Source organism: Colobus angolensis, unplaced genomic scaffold, assembly GCF_000951035.1.
Source record: "Colobus angolensis palliatus isolate OR3802 unplaced genomic scaffold, Cang.pa_1.0 Scaffold214, whole genome shotgun sequence".
Lineage (NCBI taxonomy): Eukaryota > Metazoa > Chordata > Mammalia > Primates > Cercopithecidae > Colobus > Colobus angolensis.
In genome coordinates this window covers 622,000-637,308 of record NW_012115311.1, presented here as the reverse complement: position 1 = coordinate 637,308, position 15,309 = coordinate 622,000, and the positions used below count along the sequence as shown (strand labels likewise).

Genomic DNA, 15,309 nt, shown 5'->3' with positions numbered 1-15,309 from the left:
TATATGCCACCATCTGGGCACAGCTTCCTGGGTATCTGCGTGTCACCAGGGCCTGATCTAGACACAAATTCATGTTCAGTGTCACATGGCCATCCTTGTCCCTGCCACTACTAAGATTTTGTTATAGGGTCAAGCTTGTGTGTCTGATTTGCTCTTCCCTCAAGTTGGAATTGCTTCCAGTTGGTTCCTCATCTCTCATGGGGATGGATCAGGGGTAGCCTATGCTACCACTCTTGCAGATATGGCAAAATTCCTGCTTGGGCTAAAGCTGAGATGCCTCCTCTGCTGCCCTATTATCAGGGGTACTAACATGAGCCCTGGGTATTTCTTTCCGTTGAGATATTTTAAATAGGGTAGACTTTCTCATCTTTGACCTATCCATACACCCACTGCCCACCCACTCATTTGTGTATCCATCCATCCATCCATCCATCCATCCATCCATCCATCCATTCATCCATGCATTCATCGTCCGTCCGTCTGTCCATCTGTCTGTCCATTGTGCCTCCATTCCATTTGACTAATCCATGTTGTTCAGGCTCTTTGCAAAGTGACTGACGGAAGCACAGTTTTGCCTGGGTTGGGGAACATGGGCCAAGTGATTTTCTCTAAAGTCTTCTAGGGATTTATTAATCTAGGTGTCTTATTGGGTTGTGTGCAGGTAGGAATGTTTGGCAGCCGTGACGATCTGCCAGAGAATCCCAGGCAGCCTCACAAAGGCTGAGATGATTCTGATACTCCCTGTTGATTTCCCTTTTTCCTTGTTTTTGTTTAGGCCATAGAACAAGCCATTTTCTTTCTTTTTTTTTTTTGAGACGGAGTCTCGCTCTGTCGCCCAGGCTGGAGTGTAGTGGCCGGATCTCAGCTCACTGCAAGCTGGGTTCACGCCATTCTCCTGCCTCAGCCTCCCGAGTAAGCTGGGACTACAGGCGCCTGCCACCTCGCCCGGCTAGTTTTTTTGTATTTTTTAGTAGAGACGGGGTTTCACCGTGTTAGCCAGGATGGTCTTGATCTCCTGACTTCGTGATCCGCCCGTCTTGGCCTCCCAAAGTGCTAGGATTACAGGCTTGAGCCACCGCGCCCGGCCCAGAACAAGCCATTTTCAACAAAAGGACTTGCAAATTCCTGCCTTAGGGCTCCTTCTGCACAGGACAGACCTTTCATCACCAACCCAACTTGTAATCTTGGGAAGGTTCTCAGCTCATTTTCAAGAACAACAACAAAAAAATGCAAGTAAAACAAAACAGCCACATCATGAAGTTGCTCCACATAATGAGGCCTGCTCTGTTGACCTATCATTACCCTGGGCTCCAGGCAGGCCTGGGTTGCCCTGCCAGCCTCCCACCTTACCCCTGGCCAGTCAAGGTTGAGGTCAGCAGCTGGGCAGCCCAGAGGCCACCATAGTGGCTGTGAGGAGAAGCCTTGCCTAGAGCTACTTGGCTGAACACAGCTAAGGAGGAGGAGAAGAGTTCTCTGAGGCCTGCCAGCTCAGCTACCCCTGGGACATTCCAAATCCAGGCTTTTGCTCGAACTACACTTACTCTCCCTTTCTCTTGGGGCTCCTTGGCTCCTCTTGGCTCATGTGGGTCTTGCCAGCTTTTCAGAGCCAGAACTCATTCTGCCTCAAGGCCCGTGGTGCCTCCCCATCCCACAGCTATTTGTTCAGCAAAAATTTATTAACCACTTTTTTGGGGCCAGGCCAAAGACAAACAAGACTTGATCCTTGCTCTTGCTCCTCCCACAACAGGGAAGGCAGATATGGAAAGAACGATGAGACAGTGTTCTGAGCACCTAGGGCCATTCTTACTGCCTCAGGACCACAGAAGCTGGTATCAAACGCTGTTATTTCACCACACTCTCAGGGTGATGCGTTCTGTTTCCCCAGCTGATTGAAAGCACCTAGAGGGAAGGGTCTTAAATGTCTTCTCTCATTTTCTGAGTGCCTTGCATGGTGGTGACCCAATTAATTAAATAGCTGTCCAGCAGCGAGGAACTGTTTCCTCCATTCCAAATTTTACTTGGATTCCTTGGTCTTTGTTTCAATCTAGGAGCATTAGGTTATGAGAAAAACAACAAACCTAACTAACCTCCTGTATTTGTTAGGCTGTTGTGCAAATTGGTGGGGGTCTCTGCTCCATACCATCACCCGGTATCTTAGTCAGCTTGGGCTGCTATAACAAATTACTGTGGGTAACTGGGAGGATTAAACCACAAGCATTTATTTCTCACAGTTCTAGAGACTGGGAAGTCCGAGATCAAGGTACCAGCAGGTCCAGTGTCTGGTAGGAGCTGGCTTCTTGGTTTACAGACAGCAAACTTCCCATTATATCCTCACATGGTAGAGAGTGGGACGGAGCTCTTGTGTCTCTTCTTATAAATGCACCAGTCCCGTTAACGAGGCCTTCACCTTATGATTTAATCACCCACCAAAGTCCCTACCTCCTAATACTGTCACAGCAGCCTTTAGGATTTAATACAGGAATTTTGGGGGAACATAAATATTCAGTTCATAACACCCAGGATCCCAGGTTCACTGAGGCTTTGCTATCTTAGATAGAGCTACACCATCTAAAACACATGGTTTTCTCAGTCACTCCGATTCTGTGAAAGAGAGCTGGAGGGTTGCCTACTGGCTCTTAAAGGCTTTGGCCCACTATTGACACATCACTTCTGCTCACAGCCCAGTGGTCAGAACCAGTCTCACTGCCCTGACCTAATTGCAAGGCCCCAGAGAAATGTGGGAGATGTTTGAGCAGTAAATGACTCTGCCATGGTTCCCAAGCTAGCTTAAGTGAAAAGGGGGTGCTGGGAGGACACCAAGGCATCTTATGGGTCTCTATCTAGGAAGGGCCCCCAAAGGTCTCAAGCCCCCAAAGGAACCGTGACCAGACGTTGGAAAGTTAGGACCCACAGCCACATTCTTAGAGTTCCAGGGTGCCGTATTTACTTCTCTCTCCTTCAGTCAGCAAGTTGACTTTTTCTTTTTCCTTTTTGGGTAGACTGGTTTTCTTCGCTTTTCAAATACAATGGGAATAAGAACAGTCCCTGTCTGAAGGAGTTGTGAGGATATAATGAGTTTATCCATGTAAAGTGTTTAAGAAGTGCCTGGTGCATGGGAAGTGCTAGATAAGAGTTAGCTATTGCTATTATTTTAGGTAATAATAATAATAGTAATATTTTTTATTATTCTCCTTGTATATGCTATAACCTGGCTCCCTAGGCTTAGCCTCTAAGACTCCCCCCAGAAGGAAATGACTAAAGGGGCCAGTTCTTTTGGGAGCTGAGTGCCTAGCTGAGTCAGGGTTCTCCCTGGGTTTGGGGAGAGGGAACAGGCCAGGAAAACATCCCAGAGGGACTCTATTATAGTCTTTATCTTTAAGGCAGTTCCAGTGCTAACAGCCTCCTCAAGAGAAACCTGTTGCAGAGCAAACTACTCGGAGCCACTCCTAAGAAAGGCTATTTATCCTCATCCAGAGACAGGCCATGGCAGAGTTTGAGAAACACAGTTTTCACCAGGAAACAAATCAAGATCACAACCATGTGTGCAAATCAGGCAGCAAGTACAGGCTGTGCATGGTCCTGGCGGAACAGAGTCCCGGGAGAGGCGTGGCCTCCATGATCTGCCACTGCACCCCCACTGCTTTACCTGGGGCTTTTCTTTCATTTGGTTCCTGCTTCATTCATCCAAAGAGGCTGCTCTGGGCTCTGCATCTGCTCTGAGGTGTTTGACCAGGATGACCTGGTTTCCAAACAAAATTGGTCAGAGAGACCCTCATCTCTTAGGGGCCCACTTCCCTCTGAGGGCTTAAAACCAAATGCTCCTGCTTTTGGAGCAAGTGATCACCTCTTCATGAGAACATGTCTCTCACAAAGAACCTCCCTCATCCTCTCCAGAGGAGAAGTGGAAACGAGAAATGCCTGGTGCAGAGCCAGGATTGCTACGTCACGGATGTGAAATGCTCAGGATGCCCCAAGGCCGCATGGTCTGGGAGTTTCGCGTTGTTGACTGCCCAGCTTGTCGTCTGCTACTCGACAGGAGGACAAGTGAGGCTTACAGAAAGATGCTCCTCAGACAGAGCAGCACCACAAGCTCCCTGAATCAAGATGCGTGGGAGACCATCCCAATAAACACCTTTCAGATGAAACGAAACCCCAAACGAAAACCCCAAATCAAACTCTAAATGCCTCTCGAGCTGGATAGCACTTCCGGTTTATGAGGCATTTTCATTATTTTATTTCAATCCTCACATGAACCCTAAGAGATGGGATTCTTATCCTCATCTTAGAGGTGAGGAACCTGATGCTCAGAGAGACCAGAAAACCTGCCCCAAGTCATGGGGCTCATAGGGCAGGCAGACCCAGGATTCCGCACTGATCCTGCGGTCTCTGCAGCCTGCACCAAGTAGACTTGAGTTCGGGTTTCTCAGGTATTCATGACCTGGCGGGATGGCATTGACTACGCAAACTAGGGTGCGTCTTCTTATCACAAACGTCAACTTCTCTCTTCCTTCTGTGCTCATCCTTTGGTTTCTCTGACATATAGAATATTTTCACGGTGCCAGCCATGTGACCTCTATTTACAGAAGACCCAGATGGGACAATCTAGTTGAATGATGTACAAATGACAGGACAAATTAGATTATCAAGGGGAAGGGCTGACATGGTTTTAAGGGGGAAATTGTGTCATGAATCTTTTTTTATAAGCACTTTGTGGGTGGGAGTAATGAAATCGGGAGGGATGTAATTTGTCAAGCAAGGATCAGAAAACACAAAATTGGTTCTCCTTAGAAGAGGAAAAAAGAGAAACTTTTTTTTTTTTTTTTTTTGAGACTGGGTGTCATTCTGTCACCCAGGCTGGAGTGCAGTGGTGTGATCACGGCTTACTGCAGCCCCAACCTCCCAGGCTCAAGTGATTTTCCCACCTCAGCCTCCTGAGGAGCTGGGACCACAGGCATGTGCCAGCATGCCCAGCTAATTTTTAAAATTTTTTTGTAGAGATGGGATCTCCCAGTGTTGCTCAGGCTGGTCTTGAACTCCTGGGCTCAAGTGTTCCTCACGCCTCAGCCTCCCAAATTGTTGGGATTACAGGCATGAGCCACTGTACCTGAAGAGAACCATCTTAAAGAGAAAAAGGAGCTGTTTTTATTTTTTGTTTTTAGAAGACCACGTTCATTTTTTCAGAGACACTTGATCTTTTTAGTGCTTTTAGGATTTTTAAAAACTGTTACACAACAGCTTCTTCCTCAAGGCTGAATCACAGGCACTTTAGAAAACTTCTTAGTAGGGGAGGCTCCACTGAAATGTACTCGATACTTACACTCAACAGGAGGGATATATTTCAATTTTGAGTTTGACAGGCTCACACTGATCTCATTTAAGTCCTTACCCAGCTGGAGCTCAGGAATTCCAGCGCTCTTTCCACAAGAACTTCCTCATGTCTTGTGCCGAACAGTGGGGCATAACCCAGGCCCTGTTTCTGCAAGGAAAGAGAAGCGGCTCCTGAGAAGTGTAGTGGCCTCTTGGTGGTATAAATTATTTTCCTAAAGGCCCACAGTACAGGGCAAGAGTTCTCTTGGCAAACCGAATTAGAAATTAAAAAAAAAAAAAATCTGATTTGTTCACATTATCAAATAATGACCCAGAGGCTATGGAGTAGATGTCCAATTTCAACCTCTGAGCTAGAGGCCTTTCATCACAGCTAGGAAATTACCTCCCTAACATGCATGCTGCGCCTGCCTCCGTAATCCAGAGGTCAGAAAGGCAGAGCACTTCCAGAAGATGGAGGCAAAACCACAAATGGAAAACTGGGTGTCTCTGCAGAAACAAGACCAAGGAGAACCAAGGCACTGCCATTCAAACCCAACGCAGCCTTCAGTGAAACAGCACAATATATGCCCAAGGCAAGAATGTCACCCGAGGTGCCCATGTCTCCTGCCCTCGTGTTGTGTCCCAGGTCTGGGTCCTCTGCTTGGGTAATGCTCCAAGCTGCAAATGCCCCCAGCGAATTCTACCTCCTCAACCCATCACAGACCCTCTGTCTAAGGACCTTCCTACCAGTGGGGGTTAGGAGGAAAGCATGGGAATGAAAGAATTCAGACCAAGGGGTGCATGATGGTAGCCTCTCAGGGATACTTATAGTTGAAAAGAGAAGCCCCTTTTGTAGGGAACCACCAGTGTACAGATAGACTCCAGATGCTGTGGGGCACGGTGCCAGGCCAGCTGTGTGGAGCTGCATTCCAGCCAAGCGACTGAATATCTGCTTTCATGCGGTTTTGTGGAGCTGCTACAATATTCCACCTCTGCAGAGTATACCCGTTTCTTCCAGTCGCCATGAACGGTCATGCAAAAAGGGATTCTTCAGTTCTGGCACTCCATATTTAATATCAAATCTTTGTACTTGAGCCTGCAATGTATGGACATGCATATTCTATCAGCCTTGAAAGTGGCTGCTCAAGCACTGAAGCCCTGAAGGAAACTTTTCAGTTAAATATTCTCTCTTTGCCAACTGCCAAATAGACAATTTTATTATACAACCCATGGATCCATTAACTAAACCCTGGCGTTCCCCAGTAGCCCCTGTCATCTGTTCTTTTTTTGTGTGTGACACCCTGGATCTGAGCATCCGCCTTGTTGCAGAGGCCCTTGGACTCCCCAGTAGAACTATCAAACAGAAAGAATCTGTTCAACCAATGAATCTGTTCAACCAGGCTCTGTAGGAGGCACCCCTAGGAGGTAAGGCCAAGGCCAAGTCAATCAGGCTGCTTCCCCAGCTTTGCTATTTGATTTCTGTTGGGGCTGCAAGTGTTCCTTTCTAGGCCATTTTTAGGGCTGAATTTCATATGGGCCATAACATCTTTTGTAAAAGGAAATGGATCAACTAGCTTTGTCAAGACTCACTCTGTTTCTGGAGTCCCGGTGATGAAAGACTTAATTAGCACTGGAATAAAGGAACGGTTACTGGCATGAAATTCGCAGCAGTATTTATTAATATAAACACATTGCACTTGAAAAATCCAACTTTAATGTCCTCTCTGAGTAAATATACTTATTTTTCTTCAAGTTTCAATCAGGGAACCTTCATGTACAGCCATGTTGTCATGAGACCAATTACACAAAGTAATCTTGACAGGCTCATTATTTTCTTGCCATATTCTGGCCTGCATAAGGAGCAAACTTGCTTTAGGATGTTCAGAGAGATTGTTCTCTTCCATTTCCAGGTCAAACCCCAGCAACCATGACCTAATGCTTCAGTTAATACATTCTTATATTCTGAAACGCCTCTGTGATCACACCCACTATCTTTGGAGTGTGAATTTATTCACATACTCTGATTGTTCCTTCAGGGAAGCAGCCAGCAGCCCCTAAGTACTTCCAATGAAGCCTTTGAAAAAGGGAAGACTCCAAGTCTCTGGCACCTGTGGAAGAGGGGAATCTTGAGAAGTAGCTGACATTCCTTCGAGTTTACATGTCTCCTTGGTGAGATTTCTTACAGCAGAACATGACGTTCTTCCCACCCCTGGGATCCAAACCACTTTAAAAGAGTGTTATACTTTGCTCTGAGTGGCCAAATACCACAAGTACCACTTGATTTTAAAATTATGTAGCCTTGGTATTCCAAAGCCAACGTGCACCACCATGCAAGAACAGATGTGGTCTCTGAAGGCAAAAGCCCCAGGCAGTGCTTAGCTCTCAAAAAAGAGCTGTCATGTCATTCTCAACTTGAGATGTTTGCTTGGCAAGCATTTTTTACCCTCTGGAGGAAATTTTGTTTACAGGATTTCACACACACACACACACACACACACACACACACTCATTGTTCAGCTGCAGAACAAAGGTCAGCTCTTGGCACCCAGTAGTTTTCCAATTCCTGATCCTTTTTGATTCTCAATGTGCCCATCAGCAGACATGTAATTTTATCTTAAGGCAGCCAAGTGCAAAGCATGAGACAATAGGGAGAAATCTTGTAAATAACTATTAAACAGAAAGAATCTGTTCAACCAATGAGGGAAAGCCTCCTTTGTTCAGTTTTAATGATGTTTATATCACTTTCAGTATGCATATTCAGTCAGTAACATTATTTTAAGGCAGTTGATATAGGTGCCAAAATCCTCAGTATGCTGGGAGATAGATTATTTTTTGCATGTGTGGGGTTTTGGAGACAAAAGTTGCACTGAAGTGTGTGGCTCTTGTAAATTATATGAGGGACCAAGTCAATTTCCTGTTTGAGATAATGGAGCAGTGGATTTTCATGTCCAACCCCTTTAAATCACAGGTTTAATTCAATTGAGACCCAGAAGTGATTAGCCCAAGTTTACACAGGTACTTAATAGCTGAGCAGGGTCTAGAACTTCCTTTCCACAGACAAATTCTACCTAGAGTTTGCAATTACTCCCATGATAAGCTGGAACATTGGAATTCCTTTCCATTACCTGCAGTACTTTTGCCATAGCAAGTCTTAGAACAAAAGTAAAGAAAAGGCAATAGGTTTTCATGGCTGGCTGCAGGGGCTCATACTTGTAATCCCAGCACTTTGGGAGGCCAAGGTGGGAGGACTGCTTGAGGCTAGGAGTTTGAGAACAGCCTTGGCAACATGGTGAAACCCTGTCCCTACAAAAAAAAAAAAAAAAAAAATTAGCTGGGCATGGTGGCACGCACCAGTAGTTCCACCTACTCAGGTGGTTAAGGCAGGAAGATCTCTTGGCCCCAGGAGGTTGACGCTTCAGTGAGCTATGATTGTGCCACTGCATTCCAGCCTGAGTGACAGAGCAAGGTCCTATCTCAAAAAAAAAAAAAAGAAGAAAAAAAGGAAAAAGAACCTTATGATATAATCCTGACCAGAAATTGGACTTAAGTATTTTTAAAAGCCATGTATGTCACTGGTTGTAAAAAAAAATGATAAAAGTGGACATTTTATTTCTTTGTAAGATTAAAAAGCTATGTACAATGTATTAAATATAAGTTGACATTTGATTATTCCTAAGATGTAATTCCAGAAACAAGCTGTCCAGGCAGGAAAGGCTGGCTTAGAATTTGTGGAATATCTCTTATAATTGTAATCACTGGAAGCAAATTGAAATGCAACAGATAAGCCACTATTCCTGTTCTTCCCTTTGTCTGTTTCTCCCAGCTTTATTCACTTAGAAATTTAATTGTGCCTGATCTGAGGGGCACAGGAAGGAGCCAGGTGGCGGGAGGGTGGAAGCCCCCAGGGTTGGTCCTTCAGAAACAATGACAATGCTGTCTACTGAAAACCACTTCCAAACGGCTTTCAAAGCCCACGAGTTTGTTTAGAGAAAATCTTGCCCGCATTGATGGATTTCTCCTCCTCTGACAGTTCACAGGAAAGAGTGTAGTATAAAGAATTAAGTGGTTCATTCCAAACATCTGATGGGTTCCCTTCACGTACTCCCCCTCTGATCCACTTCTTATGGCTGTGCTGAGCCTCCCCATCTGTGATGAGGTCATTTTGTCGGGCACACAAAGGATTCTAGGGGGAATATGCATCATATACTGCAGCTATTCACGGCATTCATTCCTCCTGGATGCTCACGGGAACAATGAACCTTCTCAGCATTACATGTGCTTACTAAAGAGACAGGGGTTAGATGCCTTTCAATGGAACCCCCTGAGGCACACAATGCATTTATTATAATGTCCTGGCCCTAAGAAGGGCCTGGGAACAGCTTGGAGTGGTCTATAATTAAGTACATTTAATAATAAATGCACACACTTCTTAGGTATTGCAAGAAGTGAAAATAAGCTCTTCATCTTCTCAGTCTCAATTCCCCTTCCCCATCATCCTTCCCCTTCAGAAATCAGAAAAGCCAGGAGTTCTGTGCTTTTAAAAAAAATAACAATTGCAGAAGATGTCTGGCTGGTTGAGAAAGGTAAATTAAATTACTTGAGAACATTCTTTCCATGTCAAAAAAAAATGGCTTCTGCTTCTTCAGGTAGTTATGCATGGGGAGGATTTGTTAAAAGGTTGGCTGTTCCTTTAATCTCCCTTGGATTCCACTTCCAAAGGCTTTCAGGGGCAGTGACCTGCTAGCTAAGGGGCATTCCTTGGGGTTAAGCTGCCACTTGGAAGGGCACTTCCTCAGATCACTGCTGTGCCTAGCAAGGAAGGAGCAGTTAGAAGTGTTCCCCCGACAGTGTCCCATGTCCTCGGTCCCCACACCTCTGAGTGCTCGAATATGGGCAGATATACTTTCTGAGGAAAGGGAGAGGAAGACAGCCCTGTGAATGTGGACAGGGTACAAGACGAGAAGCCACACTGGAAGGAAGAGAAAAAGGCAGCAGGAGTGTGACATGTACATTTGTGAGACGCAGCAAGAGGCGTCTATGAGGGACGCACAGGCATTAAGGGGCCTGGAGGCTGGAGGCCCAGCTTTGCCCCTGCCTGGCTGTGAGCGTGGCCTATTTTCTTGAACTTCTCTAAGCCTCAGTTTCTTTACTTGTAAAATGAGGATGTTAATGGTACCATGAATAGTTAGTGAAAGGTCTAGTAACAGGAATCTTGGGAAAGTGACCTAAGTTCTCTGAGCCTCACTTTCTTTATCTGTAAAAGAAGGTCAAAAATACCTCTGTTACATGCATTGTTGTGAGGATGAATGAAATAATGTATGAAATCACTTAGCATATACCTGGTTCACCGTAAATAATCAGTAAATGCCAGCTGCTGTTGTGATGACTATTGGAATGCAATTACATTTTTAAAGAAACATACTGGATTGAAATTGTTCGCATCATTGAATGGTTCAATACATGGGGCAGGCGTCTGACTAGAGCAACAGGAAAATGATGCAAACTCACCAGGTAGTACTGCGCTGGAAAGCAGATTGCTTTTATTTATTTAATAGTTAATGACAGGGAGAGGGGGTGATGGAACAAATGGGTATTATCTTCTCTTCGCTCCTATAATTAATTAAAATGAAATTATGGACCTGTACAATTTCAAAATATATGGATGGACAGGATAATATTATTAATAAGTTTAGTTTTCCAACATAAGACCAGGTTTTTCAATTCACTGGTGCCCTAAAGTTTCTGATTTTGCTATCAATAGTGAAGAGGAGTTTTTACATTATACGGTTAAAGAGAGAATGACTTCTGCTGAAGCATTTGATTTTAAACAAAGTGATATTGAGCCTATTGATAAAACAAAGGTCAGTCCAAGAGTGTGTGGGAATAAGGTACATTTTGACAGAAAAAAGAATGAGGCTTTAAAAAAAGTTGTTTTCTTTCTTTTTGTTTGCTTGTTACAGCTAAAGAAATCTCCAATCACCATTCACTTCAAATATACCACCTTGATTTTACTTTTTTTACTTTGCTTTAGGTAATTTTTGTATGAATGTTCTCAATAAAGAATTTTCTTATAAACATTTATTATTTTGAGCATTACAGTTTGCACCTCAAAATGGAGTACTGTGAATTTTTTGAGAGATACTAGAAGAACAGAAGAAACAGTAAACTTTTAAGGCAAGACATCTTTCTCCTCCCACTCTAGCAGCAAGAAGAAGAGGACATTTGCTCTTTATTATTTAAGAGCCTTTTAAAAGTCACATGGAAAGGCAAGCACTCCAAGGATTTTTTGATTCCTTTTGACTTTGGCCAAGAAAATGAAATTATTGAGAACAGTCAACCTTTCATAAAATATTGCTGTTGGAGGGACTTTTTGGTGGGTTAAATATTATAAAATCATTGTTTTCTGGTCAATACAGAGCAGGGAGAAAATAAAAATAATTATTGCATAGGAGCATTTTGGTGGGTTTTGCATCTTATGTCAGAATGTGACACCAAAGGCTCGGCTTGATGGGGTCGCTTTTCTTAGGTGACCAGATGACATGTTAAGGCAAAAGCAAAGTATTTTTTCCCCCTCAGGTTTTTGGAAATAGACTAAACACATAGTTCTCAAAACCACCTTCCTCTAACCCCAACCTTTGATAAAGTGCGGGCCAACTAGCTTGAGCTTCTGAACTCATCAGTGGAGCATCTTTCCATGTTCAAGCCTCCTTCTGGCTGCTTTTCTGAATTCTCATTACTGAGCAAGTGTAGGAAGACCCAGGAATGCTGGAATCATCCAGTCACTGCATGGGTTTACTTCATCCGTATCTCTTTTTCAGAATACTCTTGATTCCTGTCTTATTTCAAATCCTGCTGTCATCAGGGTGATGAAGGGCACTTCTTAGACATTCGACAACATGGTGGAGGTGAAGATCTGTTGTAAGATCTGAGGGATGTCCTTGGTATCCATGGCAACGAAAGACCGACCAGCTGGTAAAGTTCTCTGCAACCTGCCAGGATGGAAAGGGAAAGGAAGTTACCCCTGTAAATGGCTCTCCCTTCCACCTCCTGCCCTGGCAAACCACAGCCTCCTAATGGTTTCTTAGGACAGGAAGTTTTTACTTTCTCATACCTTGCTCTCTGCCTACCACTGAATTAGTTGTCATTAAGCAATGAAAGGCTTGGAAGAGCAACAAGGAAAGACACAGCGAAAGCAGGGAACTGAAAGGAAGGTCTTTTCAGTGAGAAAGTTGGCGAATTTGAAAAGAAAAACTTTTCTTCCTTTCTTTACTGCCGTTTCTTGGTATTTCATATTCTCTTGGTAGAACAGAGCCCTACGGATTCATCTGGGATCATCTCACCTCCTGGGTCTAGTCAATATGTTGACCTCACACTGTATTTCTAATGCTTTTCCTTCCTTAGAAAACAGGCCTCTAAAAACGCTGCCGAGGCAAACCCTGAGTGGTTCTTTCTCTCTTTCTTTGCCTCTCTCTTTTTTTTTTGGTCCACATCACACAATGTGAAATGCGATCTGGATTGTCCAATTATTGCTTCAATGACACTGAGGTTATACAGGCTTATGAAATTTTTTCCAACTCATTTTTAAGTAAATTTTAAAAAACTTATAATGGGTTTTGATTTGAATTATCCTTAAAAATAACATGTCATTGAAGTTACGATAATTTTTTAAATACTAATTTATCATTTGGAACAAAAGGCCATTTTGAAGGCAACAAAACTGTAAGACACAGTTCTCTTCAAAAGAACGCCTCTTTTCACTGTGCCAGGAAGTCTGGCTTTGGAATGACATTTAATAAAATTCAACCATCCTGTGTAGTATCGTATATTTGGCATGCCTGGTAAGCCAGCTAATTCTGCAACATATCTTTTGCCAGTGGATGTTGGACCATTTCCCTAGGAAACCACAAGGGTATTATTGTGCTTTCTTAAGTATTCAAATAGGATCTGTTCACTAGAAAGACAAAATAGCCATTTCATCTCAACTAGTATTTGTTGAGCTTGTTGTCTGCCTAATAGTGGGCTGATGCTGAGGAAAATCTGGGTGGAAAAGGCATAGTTTGTGTTTGAGGATGTGGAGGTTCTAAAAGATGCAAAGCACTAAGTTGTAAAAACTACAAAGAATGCAAAGTCATGTCATCAAATGACTGTAACTACATGATATTAAGTCTGTTCTCAACCTCACTCTGCGCCTTGCAGCAAGGCAAAGGGAATAGAAAGAGAAAAAGATGCTAGCACTTTGGATACTAAAACATTTCCAATCACAGAGTATGACAAGTAAAAGGGGTGGAATAACAAAAACGTAGGCCCTTTGTGCTTTAGGCAGGGATTTTTTTTTTTTTTTTTTTTTTTTAAGATTTACTTTCACTGGTGTTTTGTGTTTCTTACAGGTATTTTAAACACAGAAAAACCATGAGCTCTTTCTGTTTGTAATTCAAAAAGATAAATGTTAGTGTGTCGAGTTATGAAAGTGTTTCCAGATCTCTCCTTTCAGATCATACCCACTGGTATTTATTGTCTGATCATAAGATTCTCTATTGAATATTCAGTATATTCAGTGTAGTATCTAACTATATGTATATTATCTTACGTTGTCGCCAAGTGTTTCACCTGCCTTGTCTCTCCAGCAGTAAGAAGGGATATATGTGAGTGTGCCTATATATACACAGGCATGCATATATGTAGGCGATGTCTCTATGGGGATATAATACATATGTGTGTATATATATGTCTACATATGTATAGACATACACACACATGCACACACATTATCTCCTATGCTAGGAAAATAGATGTTCATGATTTTTAATATGATTTGAACACAAAATGATTAGCCTGAGCTTAGGACCTTGACATAAAGTGGCAAATGTATAAAATACTACCCAATTTATTAGTGACAAATCAATGTGTCAATGATTTATTATTGGTTTAAACATAAACTAAAAAATAATTAATTTAAAATTATTATTGTTCATTCAAACAAAAGCTAGAACATATCCCCTCCACTAGATTATAAACCCCTCGAGGCTAGCAACTCTAGTTTCTGTTTTTCCTCCATCTGCCTCACTGTCTCTCATGGTGCTAAGCCTATAAAACAGCATGTGTTAGCTATTCAGTATCTCTGTACCTGCCCTTTTCTGTATGCTCAGATGACACTTACCTCGTTGCTTGATCACCTAAAGAGCCAATAAAAATTGCAAAAGCATTTACTTGAGGGTCACTTGTGAGGATTTGAGCAAACTTAGCAGGATGTATTCCATATCGTGACAGATTTGCATCACTCAAGACTATGACAAAGTACTCATCAGCTTCTTCTTTGACAATTTCCTTGATGGCATGTTCTGTCCCTTCTAACGTGTGGTCCCCACTCATGCAGAACTGAGAGTGGGCATGCATTGTCTGGAGGTAAGAGAAGTTGCACAAAAGCCATGGTGAGAAACTTCTTTTTAAACAAAGATGATTATTTTTCTACTGACCATGAGCATGCATACATGTCCGGAGCCATGAGGCCCGGAAATTGCCGTGGCTTCTGTTGCTTAAGCTCCGTATCATCAGAGACAAGATGGCGTATTTCCGGGTTCTTCATTAACAACTTTTCCCACGCGCGCCAACCTTTTTCGCACCCAGGAAGATAGGCAGCCTACAGCGCAGGCGCAATTCCGTGCTCGGGAAAAATACCAATTAACGGCGCATGCGCGATTGTAATTTGAGAAAACCCAGCCCCCCGTCACCGCCCTGGCCCAACCTCTTCCCCTGCCAGCCTATATAAGGCATTGCACTGCCACCATTAAAAGAGACTTGATCAGGCTATTTGTCTTGTCTCCATTTCTCGTGTTTTCTTGTCTCCTCCATTCCCACTCCCCCCTTCAGGGTCTGTTCAACTGTCCTGCAGGACGGGACACGTGGCGCCTAGAACAGGGACCTGGACACGGGGGAAAAAGTGAGGAAGAAGGCACTGAAGTCGGCCGAAATTAAAAGTGGAAGAAACTCCTCCGGACGCCGCGG

At 43.5% G+C, this 15,309-nt stretch overlaps 1 protein-coding gene across 1 annotated transcript in view; it reads right to left on the bottom strand.

Moving 5' to 3' along the window:
• Positions 1 to 10,819: 10,819 nt before the first annotated feature.
• VWA8 (von Willebrand factor A domain containing 8) overlaps positions 10,820 to 15,309 on the bottom strand; it is a 402,889-nt gene continuing 398,399 nt past the window's right edge. The window contains exons 44-45 of the mRNA XM_011943037.1: positions 14,465 to 14,703; positions 10,820 to 12,296 (exon numbers count right to left, since the gene is read on the bottom strand). Of these exons, the coding sequence (XP_011798427.1) occupies positions 12,188 to 12,296; positions 14,465 to 14,703 (348 nt within the window). The 3' untranslated portion in view covers positions 10,820 to 12,187. The remainder of the gene's footprint in view (positions 12,297 to 14,464; positions 14,704 to 15,309) is intronic.